The following is a 22,019-nucleotide window of genomic DNA, read 5'->3' as shown; positions in this document are numbered from 1 at the left end:
TCTGGGACAAATCAAAGAGGGTTTTACTTTCCCGACAGGACAAATAAAACATTAAAATAACCAGCTAATAATTTATTTATTATTATATTACAATGTAAACAGCGACTGATAATGGAGTGTATCTCTGGTAACAAAGTCACATTGAGGCTGGCTGCCTGTCTCTTTGTGAGACATTCGTGGAGAAATCAAAACAAGTGAGCAGCAATCTAAACGATTTCAAATACATTGCAATCGTGAATTGTGTAGCATAATTCATTATTAGGTACTTACATTTTAGACTCAAAAAACTTTTTTTGTTCTATTTCAACTATGATTTCACCGACGAATATAGTTCCAAAGGAACAACACTCAGCGCGGTGTTTTGAACTGAATGAATCAGCGTTTTGAATGAATCATTTGAATGAACGACTCAATGACTCACTCATTAAGACGATCACTTGCTGCCACCTATTGGCGGTTTAGTTTCATGTTTAAAAGTATCATTGCATTTTTTTATTTGTATATTCAAACATTTAGAACATCAATCTCATAACATTATTTATTGCTGTTTCATTTTTGCAGTTTAAATTAATTAATTTGATTGGTAAAAGCCCTAGTGTCTTACTATTATAACTGCATTTATTAATCAAATGTAAGAATTGAACATGAAATGCATACATTTAATAAGATTTAAAAAATGGCCTTTATAAAATGACATAACGCCCTGGGGTAAATATCACAAATATGCAGATTTAAGCAGGCCTATGTAAAAGCTGATAGAACACTGATGAGAATATTATTTCAAAATCAATATATGTATACCACCAAAAATCCCCCCAATACACTGTACAGTACATAAAATTTACTCTGTACTCTACCTGATAGGCCGGATTTTGAAACTTGTTTGCAGGTATGTATTTGAGGGTATAGGGGACGATTTCAGATTCAGCCCAGGTCTGTTCAACAAAATAGTAGTCTTATAGCAGTAGAAGACTACCGCTTCTTAAACTGTACTGGGCAGGTCCTAGATCAGGCAACTTTTCTGTGCAACTTAACCCGTTTCACAGAAAAAAATGTTTATCTGATATATAAAATATGAATCAGTACCCAACCTTATTTAATTGTGCGGTAAACCCAACCCGATCACACGAAAAATGAGAAATCTAGCCGAAATCTTTTTTTCTGTGCATTAATCTAAAATAAACAAAAAAGTATAAAGGGGTTGTTTGATCTTTTCTCTTTATTCCATTACAAATAGGAAATGAAATGATCAGATGGTGCTCCGTTGGATTTTTCTGACATCCTTTACTCTTCCCTGATGACCTCTGGCCTACTTTCTGTAAGATCTGAATTTCTGCGATCTGAATTTTAGAACATTGAATTTGATGATCTGAATTTTAGAACATTGAATTTGATGATCTGAATTTTAGAACATTGAATTTGATGATCTGAATTTTAGAATATTGAATTTGATGATCTGAATTTTAGAATATTGAATTTGATGATCTGAATTTTAGAATATTGAATTTGATGATCTGAATTTTAGAACATTGAATTTGATGATCTGAATTTCTTCTTCATCTGAAATCTTGAATCTGTATTTTCAAAAACTGAATATTTCCAGTCGATTAATTCAGAACAAAATATCTGCTGTTTGAAAATACATGTCTAAACAATTTCGACATAAAAACATTTCAGATGTGTTCAATTTCAAAGGTTCTATATTTAACATTTTAAAAAAATTCAAATTCAGAACGATGTAAAATGCAACATAATATTCAATTTTGTTAGATTACACTTGTCAATAATTCAGATTTATACAATTCAAATTCAGATCATTTTGTCATATTTCTAGCTCCATACAATTTTGGATACAACATTCATCACTGTCTGTCACTTTTACCCAGCCGTCCAATCACAGAGGAGGGGGGCGGGGCTACAGTCATTTTCTGCTTGTACAACGCATGGTACAACGAATAATGAACTATCGTTTCGTCCTTGCATTTTATGTTCACAAACAAGCTATTTGCGAAATCAGATAGCCTAATAGTGCGCTAAAAAATAAAAAGCTAGCATGTGTCTACATACCCAGAGGCTGCATTTTCAGCGCCGCATAGGACCATAGACCGTAAAAGATTAGGACCCTAGTTATGATTTAGTTGATTAAGTTTAATTAATATATTGTTTTATCCACCCCCTAGACCTAAACCTGCCTATTTCTAACCCTGTTGAAATATTTAAATACATTAAAGTAATTAAGTTTAAAATGGCCATGCCTGCTGTTCTGTTAAAAATAAGGTGGAATATCTGGCATCTGTTCGTAGCCTACGTCGCTAACTCAGCTGGATTTGATTGTTGACGATTTTGATCTTGGATTGTTTGGTTCTTTGAACCTCCTCCTGAACTTGATGTCTCGCGATGCGAGCAGGTTTCATGTCAAATTATATTTTTAATCTTTTTAAGCAGTGTTGATACTTAAAATCTATCTCAGCCTGCTACTTTATTAGAAGAGCTGCCTACAGTGTGTAACTTTTTGCGCTCTAGCGGTTAATAAACAGAGCATGCGTCTTAAGTTGCGGAAGGTCATTGCAGCCGGAGCTACTTCTCTCTGTTTGTGTGATGGCAAGTCACGCAGGGACTGTGGGGTGCTACCAGTCTGGCCTGAAGTAGTCCCAGTACAAACACTTATTATAGTCTACCATAATGATTCCGGGAAAGACAAAATCACTGTTTGGAAAATAGATTCATGCTGTATATTCTCATTATATATTTTTTGTAAATCTTAAACACACAAAAAAAGTTACGGACAGCAGTTTATATTTATAATATAAAAATGTATTTGAAAATAATATTATAATGTTTTGTATAATACTATAGACACAGCCAATTGATTTATGATAGAATAATTACTTTATAATTGTATTGGGGTCTTACAAACATACTGTACAGTTAATCTGGGTCGTACATTAATTTAAGTGATGACAGATATTATGGGATGGCTTAATGCAGTAGGAGGTGCAAATAACTTCATCTTGACCCTTAAGAAACTTTAATTAATATGGTCACATAACAAATCTGCTTAAACGTGCATAAAAAATATATAAAATTGTGAATATCAATAATTATGTAATGTTTAAAATGTATGTAAATAATTTATTGTACACATTTCATTTATCTATTACAACTTTTATGTTGTTTTGGTTGTTTCCTTATAAGGTCCAAAAATTCATCCTTGTTTTTCTTTTTTATTATTCATCAACTTTTTTACCAGGTGTCTTTTTTGATTATTATATTATGACATCCTAAAAAAAGTGCAGCCTTCTCCAGTCCGCTAGAGGCGTCAAAGATCAGAAACACTCTTCGGCACTCGCCTCTGAATGTCGCCGACACAGAAGCGAACGAGGAAGTGTTGAAGAATAATATTGTGAAATAAATTTTAGATATTTTTTCACTACTAAACTCATATTTGTTGAATGTTCGGTAAGTTATTGTTTGACGTTATTTCGCTATTCTGCTTGTGCTGCCTGTAAGTTACATGTCTTTTATGTTGATTTAATCACGACTGTTGATTCACTGCTTTTGCTTTTTGCAAACAAATATTCAAGAACGTATTTTTAAAAAAAGTTAGGTTTATATTTTAAGATAAGCCATTTTACAATACAAATCTTTTATGTATTAACATAATTTTGTTTATTAAAATCTGAGAATATATGCTTGTATACAATCCTTATTCAAACGTCTTTAAAATGTTAAATATGAAGGTTGTCTGTATATTATTCAGTATTTTAGTATAAGTTTGGTTTAAAAGGTTATTCTTCTTGATTTATTACTGTTGTTGGTGTGTTTTTCTGTTTATGGGATGGTGTCAGGTTGCTATGGAGACCCCTGAGCCCGGTCAGGCAGATGGAGAGGAGCGGATGATGGACCTGAGACCCAGGACCCGGTCCAATCCGGAGGGCGCAGAGGACCGGCGCAGCAGCACCGGCAGCCTGAACAACAGCAGCCTGGCTTCCCTCCCGCAGCCGGCCGTGGGCAGCCGTGTTGAGGGAGAGGGAGAGGCGGCCAGCTCCGATAGCCCCCCGATATCTGCCACCGCCATCACAGCCGCTGCACCTGCCCCTGTTGCTGTGGCAGGAAACACCACAGCCAGCATGCCTGCTCTGGCTTCTGCAGTGAAGGAAAGACCTAAACCCCCTCAGCCGCCCATGGCCCCCCAGATCCCCCCGTCGGCAGAGTTACACCTGCGGGCACCACGAGTCAACTGCCCAGAGAAAGTCGTACGTGTGTCAGTAAACACAACTTCATAATCTTTGCATCTGAAAACACGTTTGTCATTCATTTATATTTTTCTTAAACAGATCATCTGTTTGGACCTTTCAGAGGAGATGTCTGTACAAAAACTGGAGTCCTTCAATGGGTAATGTTATGGGGTTATTTTATTATGTTTTTCTTGATGTACACTACTGTTCAAAAGATTTATATCTACGGTTTTAAAGAAGTTTCACCAAGACCGCATTTATTTGATCCAAAATACAATAAAAACAACAATATTGTGATGGTTTTTTTTACAATAATAATAACTGCTTTCTATTTGAATATATTTCCAAATGTAATTTATTTGTGTGATCAAAGCTGATCAAATTGATTTAAAAAAATCATTACTCCAGTCTTCATGTCACATGATCCTTCAGAAATCCTCATATGCTGATTTGGTGCATTAGAAAGATTTCTTATTTTTTTAATCAATTTTAAATACAGCTGTGTAAAAAAAAAAAACTGGATTCTTTGATGAACAGAATGTTCAAAAGAACAGCATTTATCTGAAATAGGAAGCTTTTGTTAAATTATTTACTACCATTTAAAAGTTTGGTGTCAGTAAGAATTTTTTTTGGAAAGAAATTAATACTTTTTTTCAGCAAGGATGCATTCAGTTGATCAAGAGTGAAGTTAAAGATGTTACAAAAGCTTTCTATTTCAGATAAATGCTGTACTTTCTTTTAACCTTTTTGTTCATCAAAGAATCCTGAAAAAAAGTGGACACAGCTGTATTTTACATTGAAAATAAAGAAATTTCTTGAGCAGCAAATCAGCATATTAGAATGATTTCCGAAGGATTTTGTGACACTGAAGACTGGAGCAATGATGCTTTGACATCACACTACACTGATCAGGCATAATATTTTTTGTTAGTTCCATTTTGCTGCCAAAACAGTTCTGATCCATCGAAGCATGGACTCCACTAGACCCCTGAAGGTGTGCTGTGGTGTCTGGCACCAAGATGTTAGCCACAACCACCAGGGAATACCATTCGCATAAAAGGGTGCACATGGTCTTCAACAATGCTTAGGTAGGTGGTACGTGTCAGAGTAACATCCACATGGATGGCAGGACCCAAGGTTTCCCAGCAGAACATTGCCCAAAGCATCACACTGCCTCTGCCGGCTTGCCTTCTTCCCATAGTGCATCCTGGTGCCATGTGTTCCCCAGGTAAGATACGCACCCGACCAACCGTGTGATGTAAAAGAAAACATAATTCGCCAGACCAGGCCACCTTCTTCCATTGCTCTGTGGTCCAGTTCTGATGCTCTCGTGCCCACTGTTGGTCAGCATGAGCATCCTGACTGCTCTGTGGCTGTGCAGCCCTATACGCAACAAACTGTGATGCACTGTGTATTCTGACTCTACCAGACTATCGTACATTTTATTTGTACAGAGAGTCTGGCCACTCTCTATTGACAAGCATTAACTTTTTTGAAGGTGGGTCTATTGGATCTGCCCAGAGCAACTTTGGGTCTGCCATAACCAATCGCTAACGTTTGGTCGTGACGTATGTCAAACTCACTCAAATCCTTACGCTTGCCCATTTTTCCTGCTTCTAACACATCCACTTTGAGGACAATGTTCACTTGCTGCCTAATATATCCGACCCACTAACAGGTGCTGAGATGAAGAGATAATCAGTTATTCACTTGACCTGTCAGTGGTCATAATGTTATGCCTGATCAGTGTTTATTCAAATAGAATTATAGATTGTAATAATATTTCACAACATTACTGTTTTTGCTGTATTTTGGATCTAATAAATTGCAGCATTGGTGAGCAGAAGAGACTTATTTCTTATCTTAATCTTATTGATCAAAAATCTTTCGAACAGTAGTGTATTCTATTTGAAATTACAAATATATTTATTTATTTAAATGTTTTGCATTAAAATGTAAATGATTTACATTTTCAGATCCAAGACAAACGCCTTAAATATTTCACAGAAAATGATTGAGATGTTTGTGAGAACCAAGCACAAGATCGACAAAAGGCATGAGTTTGCTCTGGTGGTGGTGAATGACGATGCCATGTGGGTAAGTTGACAAAACTACACAGAAATTTTGAAATTCAATCTAGCTGTAATTTAAAATATTACTGCAATTGAATTAAACTTTTAGGTAGTTGACAAATGGCTTTGTGACATCATGCTGATCTTTTTTGTCTGGGTCTGTTAAATTAATCAGAAGTATTCAAATATTCTAGAATGATAATTTTCTTAAAAATAATCAAATTCTTTCAAATAAGTTCTTTATTTCATAGAAAAGTTTTTTTTTTATGCTTTACTGCCTGTGTTATTTTAGTATTAATTAGATTACATTAATGTATTTATTATTTAGCTTTTATTTTTATGGTTACACTATTTTAAGGTGTCATTGTTACAGTGTAAATATATATTTCAGTTCTGAGTAATATTGATTAACTACATGTATTTACTATAGGGTTAGGGTAGGTTAGTTGCGTGCAATTATGCACGATTAACTGCTATTACTATGGTAAATACATGTAACATATGTAACAAGGAAACTGTAAAATAAAGTGTTACCATTTTTATATTTTTATTTTTTATTTTAGTTTAACCTCCTAACTGTTTAACCCTTAACCCCCTTTTTTAGAATAGTCAAGAAAATGCACTATCCAAACTTAAAGGGCTGTAATTCAATAATGCTTTGGAATATAGACTTAAGTTTGCTCTTGATTTAAAGCCGACATTTAGCCGATTATTGCTGAAGTGCATAAAAGCATTTTAAAATATGAAAGAATGAAAAAGTTAAGGAAGTTTAAATTTACGGAAAATGAAAAATACAGATCTAAATATTTTTTATAAATATAAAATATATATTTTATAAAATTTGTTTTACTCTAAAATTACTATAAAACCAAAGCCATATGTCTAACCAAGTTGTGTTCCAAATTTGATGGTGATATCACAAAAATTGAAGTCCCCATGAGATTTTGTTTAGGCGCTCTACCAAAAATAGCCACTGGGTGTCATTCAATTTCCATTGATTGTTTTTTGATGCATTTCCCTGTAAATATCTGTCCAAATATCACTTTCATCATAAGACACACTAAATATGGAACCTTGAGACTCAGACCTTTCCAATGATATGTGTTTTGTCAAGATTAAAAAAGATTTTGATTATAAAGAAGTTAAAATACATTTCGTACTATGAAACATGACACCGCCCACTAGGGGAGGAGCCCGCTAGAAGAATTTAGAGTACAGTTTCCATGGTAACGCAACGTCTGATTTCAAAACGGTTTTCACAGGATGAAATTTGAGTTCATCAGCTTTCATATCAATGTCATGTGGAACAAACAAAAGCATCAATAATTTTTACCTTGAAAAATACATTTTTAATACTTTTTACTTGATTACAACCACTGTTGTTTTAGTATTATTTATATACTATTATAATTTTTATTACACTGGTCTACAATTGTTTAGGAGTCGTCATTTTTATTTGAAGATAAAATCCGCTATCGATTATGTATTTTGATATGATGAATTCAAATATGACAATTAAAACAAATGATTAACTACTGTTTTAAAGATACTTAAATTTTTACATTTTATTTCTGTGTATATTATCTAGATAGTACTAGTCACTTGTCCTCTTTAGGTTACACTTTAAAAATCAGCAAAAGGGTTATATAAATCACATTTATTATGAAACAAAAGGCAAACAACTATTGTGTACAATAGTTTAGTCCTATTCAGTGTCGGCTCTTGTATTCATTAAGTGTAGTATCTCTCTTCACTGTCCAGCAATAGTCAGCAAGCAATTCCATTTGTTTTTTCATCTAATATTTATGTTTTATATCAGTTTCTGTTATCAGTGTTTGATATTCTTCTTTCACAGTTATCAGGCTTCACCTCTGACCCGCGAGAGCTGTGCAGCTGTCTGTACGACCTGGAGACCAACGTCTGCAAGTCCTTCAGTATCCTTCTTTTCAGAGTTAGGCCCGTTTTTGTTGTGCTTTTGGTCAGTCCAGATAAACATTGAAAGCAGTGAGAATTAATCATGATCATACTTATTGTTTCTTTAACTTTTACCTGTAGATTTGGAAGATCTCTTAAATGTCATGTAAGTAGTTTTTGTCTTTTGTGTTTGTTCATTTGACATCTACAGATTTAAATTCCTTCATTTAATTATTTAATTTCTTTCTCTTGTAGTTTGCAGAAAATTGAACTTCCTCAGATGGAGAACATCCAGACCATCCCTCCTCCTTTCGTAGTTCGGACTCTCCTGGTCTTTAGCCGGCATGCTGGTATGCTTCAGTTCAGTCCTCCTGATGCTGTCAAAGTAAGTCGGTTTGACCCATGTTTTTATACGGTCATGGCTCAGTGACAAGAACACTCCTTGTGTTGAATTTTGTCTGAATCTATTTGCTTATTCAAAAATACTCCTTAATGAAATGACACCCAAAAATGAAGTGCATCCAAAATGTAGGTGTCTTTGTTTCTTCAGTAGAACACAAATGAAGATTTTTAACTTGATTTTTAAGATTTTATTCTGCCTGTCATAATGCATGTGAATAGGTAACAACTCTATGAGAGTTAAAAAAACAAGCTTAGACAACATGCACAAAAACCCTGCTGCTCCTGACGACACATTGATGTCTTAAGACACAAACCGATTGGTTTCTGTGAGAAACCCAACATTATTTGTTATTTTTTTTAACCTCATATCCAGACGAATCTCATCTAGTGTTCCTGTCCATCATTACTTACGTTCGGTAAGGTCAAACTGGTGAGATCATAGATATATAGCCAGCAGCCATATCACCCTGTAGCCCAAGACTGGTTTCCCACTGAAGCTAAGCAGGGCTGAGCCTGGTCAGTACCTGGATGGGAGACCAAATGGGAAAACCAGGTAGCTGCTGGTAGAGGTGTTAGTGAGGCCAGCAGGGGGCGCTCACCCTGTGGTCTGTGTGGGTCCTAACACCCCAGTGTAGTGATGGGGACACTATACTGTCAAAGAGCACCGTCCTTCGGATGAGACGTTAAACCGACGTCCTGACTCTCTGTGGTCATTAAAAATCCCATGGCACTTCTCGTAAAAGAGTAGGGGTGTAACCCCGGTGTCCTGGCCAAATTCCCTTGATTGGCCCTTACCAATCATGGCCTCCTAATAATCCTCATCCACTGAATTGGCTCCATCACCCTCTCTCCTCTCCACCTATCGCTGGTGTGTTGTGAGCACACTGGCGCCGTTGTACTGTGGCTGCTGTCGCATCATCCAAGTGGATGCTACACACTGGTGTTGGTTGAGGAGAGACCCCTGACATGAGTGTGAAGCGCTTTGGGTGTACAGTAGTACATTTGAAAGCGCTATATAAATGCCTCATTCATTCATTCATATATTATGTAGATGACTTATTCGACCTATCAGCGCAGGCACTAATGAGGGATATATATATATATATATATATATATATATATATATATATATATATATAATTGCCAATTTGACCTTACCAGATGGAACAAATAGTGGATGGGAACACCAGATGAGATTCGTCTGGATAGGAGGTAAAAAAAAATAACTTGATGAGTATTCATGTAAACCCAGTTGGTTATGCTTTAAGAGAACGGTATCAGTTAGGGAAAGAAAGCGAATACGTGTCGATAGGATCTTAAAGTGACAGTCTGCTAATACAGTAAACATGCCGCTGTCTGTCTAACAACAGAAGAACAAGAGAGAAATCAATAAGTGCTCTTGGCTGAATAACTTGTGTACCTTTATTATGTTTCAGGGTATATTTAATTCAAGTGAAAACTACTTATTTTTAATAAAGATAAATAAAAATAACTAAAATAATTCCACTTTCAGAAGTTGTAGCGAAGCTTTCTTTTCCCAGAAAGAATGTGAAACACATAAATGGTATCATTCTCAGTTTTGAAATATTTTTTTTTAAATATAATTTAACACAAATGTAAACTTTACACACTAAGAGTAATATCGTATCACATATCGAATATCACATTTTTTAACAAGGTATTGCATATCGCATTTTTCTTCAATATCGCACAGCCCTAATAGGATCCCTTTATATAACTTTTGTCCACCAAATCTAAGCATCATTGCACCATAGGCAAAAATAAGCAAAACAGAAAGTTGTATTATAGATAGGTACACTGAAGACCATCATGACTGTCGAATAAGTTCAGGTTGTAAAATGTCACGTGGTACAACCCCTTCAAAAAACTCTAAATTAATAGTTTATGATATTTGCCAGAATTTTTTTCTTAAACTATTGGTAATAAATATTAAGATGTGTGCACCCTTAGTCTAGTCACTAGGGTCGCCGACTCTCATGCCGGCGGAACTGGGTTCGAGTCTCGCTTGGAGCGGGCGGTTCGAACAGGAGGGGTTACATTAGGAATATTTACTTTAAAGTTACACCACATGGCATTTTTATAGTCATTGAATTTAAACGCTTGTTGAAAATATGTTTTTCAAAACATATTGAGGCATGATCATCTTATAGCTTTAAACCAAATGAATCCTTCATAATCAAGTGAGCAATCCTGCATGTCTCTAATATTCTCTCTTTCCAGAAAATGCTGCAGTCTCCATATTTCTTCTTTGATGTTGTGTATCTTCATAACGGAACTGAAGAACAGACTGAGGACACTAGCTGGAAGGTTTAAGCTTCCCATAATTCCCTTCCACCAACTCAAGTTATGGTTTGCCTGTTTGTATACGTAGTACTGAACCTTTGTGCCTGTATTCTCAGGACGTGTACAGCTCCTTCAGCGAGTTGGACTCTAAGGGCATGTGTTATCAGTTTGAGGTGTCACTGTGTGGTCCTGCTATCGAACTGCACAACTGCATGGCCAAACTGCTGTGCCACCCGCTGCAGAGACCCTTCCAGAGCCACGCGTCCTACAGTCTGCTGGAGGACGACGACACGCAAGAGAACGAAGCTACGGTGTGAGATTTTACTCAACAGACCCGTTCAAATATACTATAGTAAAAGCCAGAGACTGATGAACTCCAAAATGAAGGAGTGACTTGTGCATACGGCCTTGCCCACTATTTCTCTACTGGCAACGTCTCCTTTATTACTTTTGAGAAATTCATTTAATTTACTAAAGCAGCCGTAACCACATAAGCCCAAGACCCTATTGTGGAACGGTCAAGTATTGATGATTTGATCTTGGCACAAGGCTAACTAAAAAGTTTTGAGAATGTCAACTGTAAATGTTTTGGTTTCTGAAAGCTTGTCGTTGAACATCCACTTGTTATGTGGTGGAGATTCACAGTTGAGCTCATGTGATCTAATAAATAATGTTTGCTTACTCCTGTCAAATAAATGAAATGAAATGTGAATGGTCTGTAGGACAGAGGTTCCTTATATACAAGACCACAAAACGTTATGGTTGCAGTGCGACAAAACTGTTTTAAGAGAAAATGGATTTGAACTGCGTTTTACTTCTATAAAAAAAAAATATTTAGAGCAACTAATAGTTCAACTTATAGACAAGGCTTGATGCTATCAATCATTATTTGATAAGATAGCAAAAACCATTCTGTGACATTATCAGTTCATATTGTTGAATGAATATACAGGTGTATGCTACACTGAATTGTTTATGTGCTGTACTAAATGTGTATATATACCTGGCAATAAAGTTCTGGAAAAAGCCTGTGAATTATACATTTTGATTTATAGAACAAGGCGCACCGATTCATATAATAGTGTGGACATGTCAGTGATATCTATACAAAAAAAATATATACTGTCACTTTTGATCTATTTAATGCATATTTGCTGAAAAAAAATATTAATTTCTTTAAGTTCTTTCCCGTAAAATAAAAAATTGCTACTGACCAAAACTTTTAAACGGTAGTACAATGTTACAAAAGCTTTCTATTTAAGATAAATACTGTTCTCATGAACTTTATATTCATCAAATAATCCTAAAAAAAGGTGTTTTCAACATTGATAATAATCATACTTTTTTTTTTGAGCAGCAAAAATCATATTAAAATGATTTCTGAAGGATCATGTGACACTGAAGACTGGAGTAATGATGCTGAAAACTCAGCTTTGATCACAAGAAATAAATAAAATTAAAAAAGAAATCAATTAAATCATTAAAAATCATACAGAATATTGAATGGCAATGTGTGTGTGTGTGTGTAATATATATATATATATATATATATATATATATATATATATATATATATATATTACACATTTCTTCCACATTCTTGCGGGTGTCCTTCATTAAAAGTTTTGTTTTGCATTTTTAAAAGTATGAAGTATCTTTAGAGGATATTATATCCTTCATGATAAAAAATTATTGCCCCAAGATCCAAGATTTTACATATATATAATTAAAATATATATATATTTTTTAATCTTGGGGCAATTATTTTTTGTCATGAAGGATATAATATCCTCTAAAGCTTTAATGAAGGATGGGATAAATTAAAGCAGCAATACCATTATGTGTCCACAAGAGGTCGCAAGAGTACAGTTGAACAAAAGGAAACCTTTAAAGGAAGGAAGCCTAAATTATAACGTGAATTACGTTGGTTAATTTACCTTTGGGATTATCGGCTTGAATTGTCTTTGGCTTCTTTAGAAATCGCGTTTGTTTTGATTCTTTGACCACACAAACTCGTATGGATCTGTGATTCTGCATCCTGTTGAAAAGTCGCTCTAAAGTTCATAGATAATAGTCGGAAGAGTGTTCAGGTCACATTTTTTTCTCCTTTATTGTGTTAATAATCATTGGCCTAATTCTCTTTGCAACCACCTTAATTCTGAGAAGTACTTTGTTCCAGGCTGTAAACAAAGATGGGGAAAATATTAAGATGCTAAATTCTTAGAACGGGTCTTTAAACACGTGCCAAAAATAAAGGTTCCAAAATGTTATAAATGCCATTAAAGGGTTAGTTCCCCCAAAAATGAAAATTCTCTCATTAATTACTCACCCTCTTGATCGTACCTCTGTTCATCCTCAGAACACAAATGAAGATATTTTTGTTGAAATCCGATGGCTCAGACAGGCCTTCATTGACACCATGTCATTTCCTCTCTCAAGACCCATAAAAGGCACTAAAGACGTCATTAAAAGTCCATCTCACTACAGTGGCTCTACAATAATTTTATAAAGCAACGAGGATAGTTTTTTGTGTGCAAAAACTAAATAACGACTTATTATAGTCAGTGATGGGCCGATTTCAAAACAAAAGCTTTGAACCGTTATGAATCAGTTGATTCATGATTCGGATCGCCAAAGTCACGTGATTTCAGCAGTTTGACACGCGATCCGAATCATGAATCGAACGGCGGTCTTACTGGTGTCCAATGACATGAGGGTAAGTATTTAATGACAGAATTTTCATTTTTGGGTGAACTAACCCTTTAAAACCATTTTCTTACTATTTTAATCATATGAACCCTTTTTTCAGCTATAAAGAATATTTTGTGTAATGGAAAGGTTCTTCATGGATCCGTAGTCAATAAAGCAAAGATTTAAGTGTACCCACCACAACAAGTACTCTTCTCAGCTTTATTTGTCTTTCTTGATCACCCAATATTTACTCGGCCTCAACTTTTATTAGACAGAATTTTACATTTCAGGTGAAATTATGTTTAAAATTAAACTGAATATTTGATAGCACCAAGAAAATCTTGGAATAACGAATAGATTTTCAGCTCTCGCTCTGATATCCTGTAATACTATCCACAGCTCATCTGTCTTCATTTTCAAATGTTATCAGAGTTCCTCTGTCTTTTGCAGATTCAGCTTCCTGTTTTTGTCTTAAAGCTCATCTGCAATCTGCAAGGGATTTTTTGTGAGAACTTTTAGTCAGTTTCAAAAACCCTCTGTAAATGACTTTCCGTTGAGGATGGATTGGCAAGGAGACAATGGCCTGCAGGAAAACCCCTGACTTACTTTATGTTCCCTCTTCACACTCTCCCAGACACGGCTGTCAGCTGCGAGCGTCATCAGCAGCCCGGGATCAAACGTGCTGCCGCCTCCTGGGCTTCTGGGAGAGTTTGTTATTCATTCCTGCGAGGAGGATGACGGGTCACCATTGTTGTCCCTCCGACTCCACCGATAGTCTCTGCGGCTCTGCAGGAAACCGTTTCAGATGGGTTGTTTTGATCATGTGTGTTTATGTATCTGATCTGATCCAGGAAGAGATGGAAGGACCTGCTTTTGTCCTTTGCAGGAATATTGTTTTTCTTGGCCAAAGTGGGCGATTCCAAAATGACACTTGATATAAAATTCATTAACTCGGTATTAAATATTGAGAAATGGCAATATGGACGCCAAAAACATCTCAACACAAATCCCACAGTGAACTTAAATAAGTGCTATCTAGATTTTTGATGGTGGTCTGCATTGCTTGTCAGGGTTGGGTGTGATTTATGAGGGAAAGTAAGGGAGGAGCTCTGGTTCGTTTCTCTCTGGAGATCTCCGTAGGTTTGGCGTGAAGCACCGATAACCTCTGGAGCTTTCCTGGGGAGGGCCCGGAAAGAGTCACGGCGCGGGAAGTGTGTCTCCACGTTTATAAACGCAGCTGCCGCCTCGTGTCCTGCTTGAAGTGTTTACATGTCTTTGCCCACGAGTGTGACAGCACTGCAGGGTATTTTGGTAACCTTTTGACCATTGCTTTTTCATAACAAACCTCTAGAATCCCAGGCATCAGAAAGTTCATCTCCTTCAGGACCGCAGAAATGTACAACAACAGCTACTCCCGGGCCACATTAGGGCTCGAGGCGAAAAAAATCCACAAGGCGAAGGGGAAAAGCTGCGGCTACTACATGAGGATTGTGTTCTTCTTTTCGTCTCTAATCCAGTCCCTCATCATCGCCAGTTTGGTGCTCTTCCTTGTGTACGGCCAGCCGGAGAAGACAGCTGAAGAGAAGAGAGTAGAAGAGCTGGAGCAGGCCTTTAACAAGTTCTCAACAGACAACACCAAACTCAGAAAAGAGAAAGCTGACCTCACCGGTGCCCTCAAAGCAAAGACTGTAGAGAAGGAAGCAGCAGACAAAGAGATAACAAAGCTGAAAAATGATTTGAACGCAACAAGTGTCAGTAGCAGAAACTTTCAGAAGAACCTCGTAAGTCCTTTTTACTTCCATCTGAATGTTCAAATCATATTTTGAGTAACACCCAAAAATGAAAATAGTAATTTACTCATCCTCTTATCATTCCAAAGCTGTATGACTTGCCTTCTTCTGTGAAAAACAAAATAATGATTTGAAGAATGTTTCTAATGTTTTGTTAGTGGGGCTCAAAGCGATTTTACATGAGATTCTATTGACTTTCAATGAATGGACCAAAGACAAATGCTTTCTTTTGTATTCCACAGAAGAAAGAAAGTCATACAGGTTTGGAATGATATGAGTAAAGGAGAAATTAAGTTTAATTTTTTTTTAGTTCTAAGATCTTGTGTGATTACCTTAAATTAATTAATCGTATTATTGGTATATTAATCTTCTAACCCTAACAATAATTACAAGTTTAATTTCGATTGGTTGTTTTACAGCTTCTTTGTGAGACCAATAAATTGAAGCTTGCAAGCACTCGAAATACTCCACTGCCATGTCCACCAACCAATAACAATCAGAACGGTGAGTGTAATAACTGATCAATGAATAATCAAATTCATTAACGGGCTCTCCTGTAAATGTGCCTCTCTTTTCTCTCATCAGAAATAAAAACTCTGAATACTCTTCTGGATCAGCAGAAAGTTCTGTATGGTATCCTTAAGAGTAACTTCAGCCAGACAGTGGAGTACCTCAAAACTGACTTGGAAAATGCAGTGAAGGATAAAAACGAACATCATACTCAGCTGATACAAATAAGACAGGAAAACATGAATTTGAAATCCCAACTTGATGTTTACACCAAGAAATGCAAAGAAGACTTTGCCCAGTCTCTCCAAGGCATCCAGACGGTCACAAGTGCCTTCCTAACCAAAATTGACAACTTCTTCTCCAACTCGGTCACGTTTCACCTCACCTGCCCGAAACAGGAAGAACAGATGGACAGGATTCGCTCCAACTGCTCCAGCCTTTCTCGGCAGGTGGAGGACAAGTTCCAGAGCTACCTCAACAATGTGGGAGCCAAAGTCTCGGACATTCAAAAGCAGAGCAGCTGGTTGGAAGTGCAGAATACGGAGCTGACTTCAGAACTGGACAAGTGTAAAACAGGCCGAGAGAAAGAGGCGGCAGAGAGCAGCAAAAAACTGCAGGACGCCCAGCAGACGTGTGACCGACAACTGGAGCAGCTTCTCAAGGATCAGAGCAGACTGAGGGATGCCAAAGATCTGCTAGACGCACAGCTTGCTGTGAAGGACGCCACCCTCATATCTCTGCAAAATGGCTGTGTACAACAGGTATGTTGGGATGTTGGGATGAATAACGATGCATAAAACTTTTTTTGTGACAATGTTTCAATGTTGTAGAGTGTACCATAATTAACTCCACTGCTTCTGCAGCCCAAAACTTCTGGTCTTCAGCCCCCAGGCAAGGCTGGCCTGCATCCCTCCTTACCTGGTAGGAGCCATTAACCTAAAGGTAAGTTACCCATCATGGGAAGAATTCTAATTGAAAGTCAGTATTCAACTGGCCTCTACCCACTCTGAAGGGTGCAGGGGATTACTGTCTGTTTATACATACAACACCAGGGGGGTCCGATCCCGCTTCTGGAGGGCCACAGTCCTGCAGAGTTTAGAACCAACCTGCTCCAACGCACCTTCCTGGAAGTTTCCAGTAATCCTAAAGACCTTGGCTAACCAAATCAGATGCGTTTCACTAGGGTTAGAGCTAAAATTTTCAGTAACTCTCCAGGACCAAGATTAAACACACCTACCCTACAAAGACGTATGTCACTGCAACTTTATTTTGAATCAGAATGTTACCATGACAGTGTCAAATCCTGCTTCTGGAGGGCCACCGTCCTGCAGATCCTTTAGCTCTAAGACCCCTACCTTCAAGTTTCTAGTGATCCTGAAGACCTTGTTTAGCAGGTTTAGGTCTTTTTAATTGGGATTGAAGCTAAACCCTAAAGGAAAGTGTCCTTCCAGGAGCAGGATTGGACGCCTCTTAGCTACTGAGATGGTTGTGAAGAAAAAAATATAGCTATATATAAATGGCACACTGTCTCTGTGTAGCTTTTTGTTGAAACAACATGAAAAAGTTAAAGCTGCAGTATGAAATTTTGGCACTCTGGCAATACATCTCTGTTTATGTCTATGATGAGGCATGCAGGAACTGGACAGCGAAAGCGTCCCGGACAGTGTTAAATAGTTTAAATAGTGATGAAGGATAACAAAAACACGGCTCAGAAAATGGATTCATACGTAGCCCCCTACATCTCATGCAAGAAAAAAAAGATAACTAGTGCGCACGATTGACTATTTCGTTCCCTTGATTTATAAATCGTGCGCAGATTATACTAATTAATTTCCTCGATTTATAAATTGTGCGCACAATTTAGCAAATGAAGGGAACGAATTAGTAAAACGTGCACACTATTTATAAATCGAGGGAATGATATACGGTAGTAATTTGTGCGAATGATTTAGCCTACTACTTTTTTACTCCATGTCATGTGCGGGGCTCCGTAGATTCATTATGTACTCATTACATACATTTTAAACACAAAAAAGCTTATACATATAGGAATATTTTTGGCCAATAGTCCAATTAGTGTACAGAGGCTCAATTTAGGATTTCAAAATAATAAAATTACCCCACAATCAACTGCAATCCTCATGCGATCATGAGGTGATATATGACAAAATAATTTCTTCATATGTATACTTCGCTGCCTCAAACCTTAGAACTTGCCCAGGACCTCCAGAGTCTGAAACAGAGGGATGGACATGTGACTGATCTAAAACCAAACATACAGTACATTGTGAAGTGCTATAATCACAAGTGACAGTGATTTATAATCTGAAAATATGGATAATTATGCTTTATAAAGAGCTTATCCTTTGGAGAGTTAACGACTTGTTCAAAATGTTTTATTTAAGCGTTTTCCTTTTGTCCCGTAGGTTGGGTGTGGAGAAAGGAATGATCTGAATCTCAAGGGAGGACGGACTCTGAGTTTTTGAGTGAGGGAGTTTCCTGATTTTGAGCCTGCGGTGTCTTATGTCTTATGTAAATAATGTTGTCACTGTGGATCACTGTAAATGTACATGCACTCTAATGTTTAGTTCACTGTATAGTTGTATTTAAGCGATGGGGGCTGTGAACTTACACGATGATTTTGTTGTTTAGAGTAGTGCGGATGTAAAAATGTGAGTAAATACAAAGACTGCCTTTCTTACAATTGATATGAAGTTAAAAAAAATGAAAAAATTATGAAAAAAAGCATCAGTTAATGTTAAAATTGAGAGATCCTGATCATGTGAAACCTCCACATGCTGTGATGTATATAATATTCTTGACACAATAAGAATTGTGTTTCAGCAATTACTTGTTTCAACCCTTTGCAGGTTTCAATGGCATTTTACTGTTTTTGTTTTTCTAAATAATGTCCTTGTTAATATATTGATCTGTTTTAATAAAAAGACATAAAACGTATCCTATTTCTGTTTTTTTTTACTTGTTAAAACAGTAAATTATGACAAAGTGAATAAATGATGCACTATTTCTAGTTCACTAAACTGATAACACCACCTCTGCATATACTTTTGCCTTATGTGTCATTATGCATGTTGTTGTAAAACAATGTTTGCACCGTGTCCTCATTACATGTACTTACTGTAGTAATAACAGTTAATTATGCATAATTACGTGCAACTAACACTAATGATATAGTAAGTACATGTTGTTAATTAATATTACCCAGGTATAGTTATACTGTAACAAGTACACCTTAAAATAAAGCATAACCCAATATGTCAAATCGACTAATTGTGGCCAAAACCTTATCTCATTTAAAATATTAAACATGCAATCTGAGTTATATAAACTGCATATTTAAAGATTAAATTTAATATCTGGGTGTGGTGTATTTTATATGAAGGGGAGGGAGTGAAATATTAGTTACAAAAAAGATTTGTCTATGCTAGATGTTTTCTGCCCCAACATGCGTAAATATTTTCGCTTTTCTGCATTCACAAATCAATATAAGGAACTATTCTCAAGGAACCTATATGTTCCAGGGCAGTAGAGCAGTCCAGTGAGATTTATGGGTCCGTTTTAACCCCACTAATCAGCAGAAACAACAGCACAACAGTGCCATGAATGAGAGGAAGGCAGAAGGTACAGCGTGCTGCGCGCAGCCCCTCGCACCCTGATGTCGTCAAACGGGTGAAGAGTTCAGCAAGCACACATAAATATTTAAATGAATGTCGGATTGACAGGAGAACAAAGGGCCGTGGGGACCGTTTCTGAACACCTCCTTCCTACACAGCCGGTACAGTTGAACACAGAGAATGCTCAGCTGCATCAGAACGTCACCGGTGTGTTTGAGTTTTGCCTAGGCTAGTGTGAAGATGTTCTTTTAAAAAAGGGAGGAAATGTAATTGTTTTTGTAGAAGCCGAGATTTTAAACTATGAATACTATATGCAATAAGAAAATGACATTTGTCTGTTTACGGTGCACTCTAATGTTGGCTGTTTGGACTGATCATGCCGTTCTATGAAACAGCTTTTCATTTTTCGGGGGGAGGTTTTTTTTAAAACATTTTATCAGCTAAATTGTTAGTTTAGTTTAAATATCTTATGTAGTACCGCTCTTTAGAAACTACATAAGCTCTCGGCTCTTAATGTTGTGCGTTGGCTTCTTGAGCATCCGTGAATGCTTGCACCTTTTGTAATAATGATGTATCACTGTCAAATATTATTACAATTAAAAATAAATATTTTCCAGGGAGGCTTGTTCCCGCCAAGGAATAAAAAAACTAAAAATAATTGCGACTTCTTATCTCACAAATCTGACTTTTTTCTTGCAATTGCGGGGTTATATTTCATAATTCTGACTTCTTTTCTCAGAATTGTCAGATATACTTTATTTTCACAAAGTATTTGTTAACATTTTATTTTAGTGTCTTTGTTACATATGTTACATGTACTTAGCATACCTTAGTAATAACAGTAAGTTATAATTTCATGCAACTAACTAACCCTGAACCTACTCCTAAACCTAACCTTAACTCTGAAGTTACCTTACATTATCCAGTATTTTCTTAGGTAAAATACAATAAAGTGCAACCTGTTTTATAAAGTCCAATTTTGGAGGAAAAAGATCCCACAATATCACACAATTCAAAACTGTATAACTCGCATTTGCGATGAAATTCTGAATTGTGAGATAAAGTCGCAATTACCTTTTTATTATTCAGTGGCAGAATCAATCTTCCATAGTTTTCTATTAAAATAAAGTAGAAAAGTTAATTTATTTCTGTGATGTCAAAGCATCATTACTCCAGTCTTCAGTGTCACATGATCCTTCAGAAATAATTCTATTAATTTGCTGATTTGTTACTCAAGAAACATTTATTATTATTATTATTATTATTATTATTATTATTATTATTATTATCAGTATTAATTATCAGTACTTATTATTATATATTACTTGTCAGTTGAAGTTGAAAACAGTTGGCTAGCTTAATATTGTGATGAATATTTTTACTATCACTTTTGATCAATTTAATGTATCCTTGCTGAATAAAAGTCTTAATTCATTTTACTAAAAAATCTTACAGACCCCGAGCTTTGAACAGTAGTGTGCATGCCCTGGAAAATAATCAGAAAATAAACTCTCTTTAAATGTTTGATTCAGATTTTTATTTTAGAATTACAAATGAAAAATGATAAACATCTTCCTTGTTGGCCCATTTACACTTCTATTGTTTGATTCTAGTTGTTCTATTTCCCAATACAGAAGTCTTTGAAAATGGTGTCTAAAATTTCCTCAGGACCGACTCTACCGGTGATCCTGCCCAGGCTGGAGAGGCCCAAACGAAGCCCCTCTGCCGCCAGCACCAGGTCCACGTCCCTGTACTGAAAGTACTGGTGTAACGCCTCCACGCTCTTCTGCAGGTGAGTCCGGTGTCGGCTCTGAGTCAGACTCGGGCTGCCGCTCAGTGGGTCGCCACACCTTAAACACACAGACATCAAAGACTTTATCAATGTGTCATAATTAGGTTTACTATTTACAGTCTCTATCTATCTGTCTGTCTGATCTATCTGTCTGTCTGATCTATCTGTCTGTCTGTTTGTCTGATCTATCTGTCTGTCTGTCTGATCTATCTGTCTGTCTGTCTGATCTATCTGATCCGCCGTTTTCTTGGTCAATTGGGTCATTTACGTGAATCGCTAACCGAATTGCGAATAAGACGCCTGGCTACCACGCGAGTCTGACAGATGGAAGGAAGCAAGCTTAGTGTTCAATTCAAGCATGGGCGTAGATTACGGGGGGACCCGCACTTTTAATAAAGTGTATTTTCATCCCCCGCACTTTTAATAAAGTGTATTTTCATCCCCCGCACTTTTACTGGGTCCTAGTCCTAGTCGACCCGCTCCGAGCGGGATTCGAACCGGCGTTACCTGCGCGAGGGCGGGCAAGTTAACAGGGACGCTAACGACAGCTTTCTCTACCTCGGTTGATTGCGCACTTCTTGAGGTCACGGGGAAGTTTATTTATACATAGAAACCAATGTGAATACATCAAGATTTAAATTCAGAGACAAAAAATAACCTATGTATGACCT

The 22,019-nt window shown here is 36.6% G+C and overlaps 3 protein-coding genes and 1 pseudogene across 4 annotated transcripts in view; 3 read left to right on the top strand and 1 right to left on the bottom strand.

Annotated features, from left to right (window-relative positions):
* Nucleotides 1-3,322: 3,322 nt before the first annotated feature.
* On the top strand, nt 3,323-11,957 carry babam1 (BRISC and BRCA1 A complex member 1). Its single transcript, XM_067431062.1, has 9 exons — nt 3,323-3,459; nt 3,849-4,256; nt 4,338-4,396; nt 6,215-6,335; nt 8,166-8,244; nt 8,366-8,390; nt 8,480-8,609; nt 10,868-10,954; nt 11,047-11,957. The coding sequence occupies exons 2-9, from the start codon at nt 3,855-3,857 to the stop codon at nt 11,245-11,247; spliced, it is 1,104 nt and encodes a 367-aa protein (XP_067287163.1). The 5' UTR covers nt 3,323-3,459; nt 3,849-3,854; the 3' UTR covers nt 11,248-11,957.
* Nucleotides 9,076-9,192, top strand: LOC137058924 (5S ribosomal RNA; annotated as a pseudogene).
* A 2,086-nt stretch (nt 11,958-14,043) lies between the features above and the next one.
* On the top strand, nt 14,044-18,879 carry plvapb (plasmalemma vesicle associated protein b). Of its 2 annotated transcripts, XM_067431188.1 has the most exons (6): nt 14,044-14,924; nt 15,006-15,402; nt 15,831-15,915; nt 15,997-16,682; nt 16,785-16,863; nt 18,348-18,879. In XM_067431188.1, the coding sequence occupies exons 2-5, from the start codon at nt 15,016-15,018 to the stop codon at nt 16,854-16,856; spliced, it is 1,230 nt and encodes a 409-aa protein (XP_067287289.1). In that variant the 5' UTR covers nt 14,044-14,924; nt 15,006-15,015; the 3' UTR covers nt 16,857-16,863; nt 18,348-18,879. The 2 variants fall into 2 exon arrangements, with proteins under 2 accessions (XP_067287289.1, XP_067287288.1); XM_067431187.1 differs by having other exon boundaries at nt 14,045-15,402.
* A 2,191-nt stretch (nt 18,880-21,070) lies between these two features.
* The window catches only part of gtpbp3 (GTP binding protein 3, mitochondrial), a 60,119-nt gene continuing 59,170 nt past the window's right edge, over nt 21,071-22,019 (bottom strand). Inside the window, exon 9 of the mRNA XM_067431224.1 lies at nt 21,071-21,406. Within this exon, the coding sequence (XP_067287325.1) occupies nt 21,175-21,406 (232 nt within the window). The 3' untranslated portion in view covers nt 21,071-21,174. The remainder of the gene's footprint in view (nt 21,407-22,019) is intronic.

The sequence above is a fragment of the Pseudorasbora parva genome, chromosome 22 (genome assembly GCF_024679245.1).
Source record: "Pseudorasbora parva isolate DD20220531a chromosome 22, ASM2467924v1, whole genome shotgun sequence".
NCBI classification, from domain to species: domain Eukaryota; kingdom Metazoa; phylum Chordata; class Actinopteri; order Cypriniformes; family Gobionidae; genus Pseudorasbora; species Pseudorasbora parva.
This window is presented reverse-complemented; position numbering and strand designations above follow the sequence as displayed.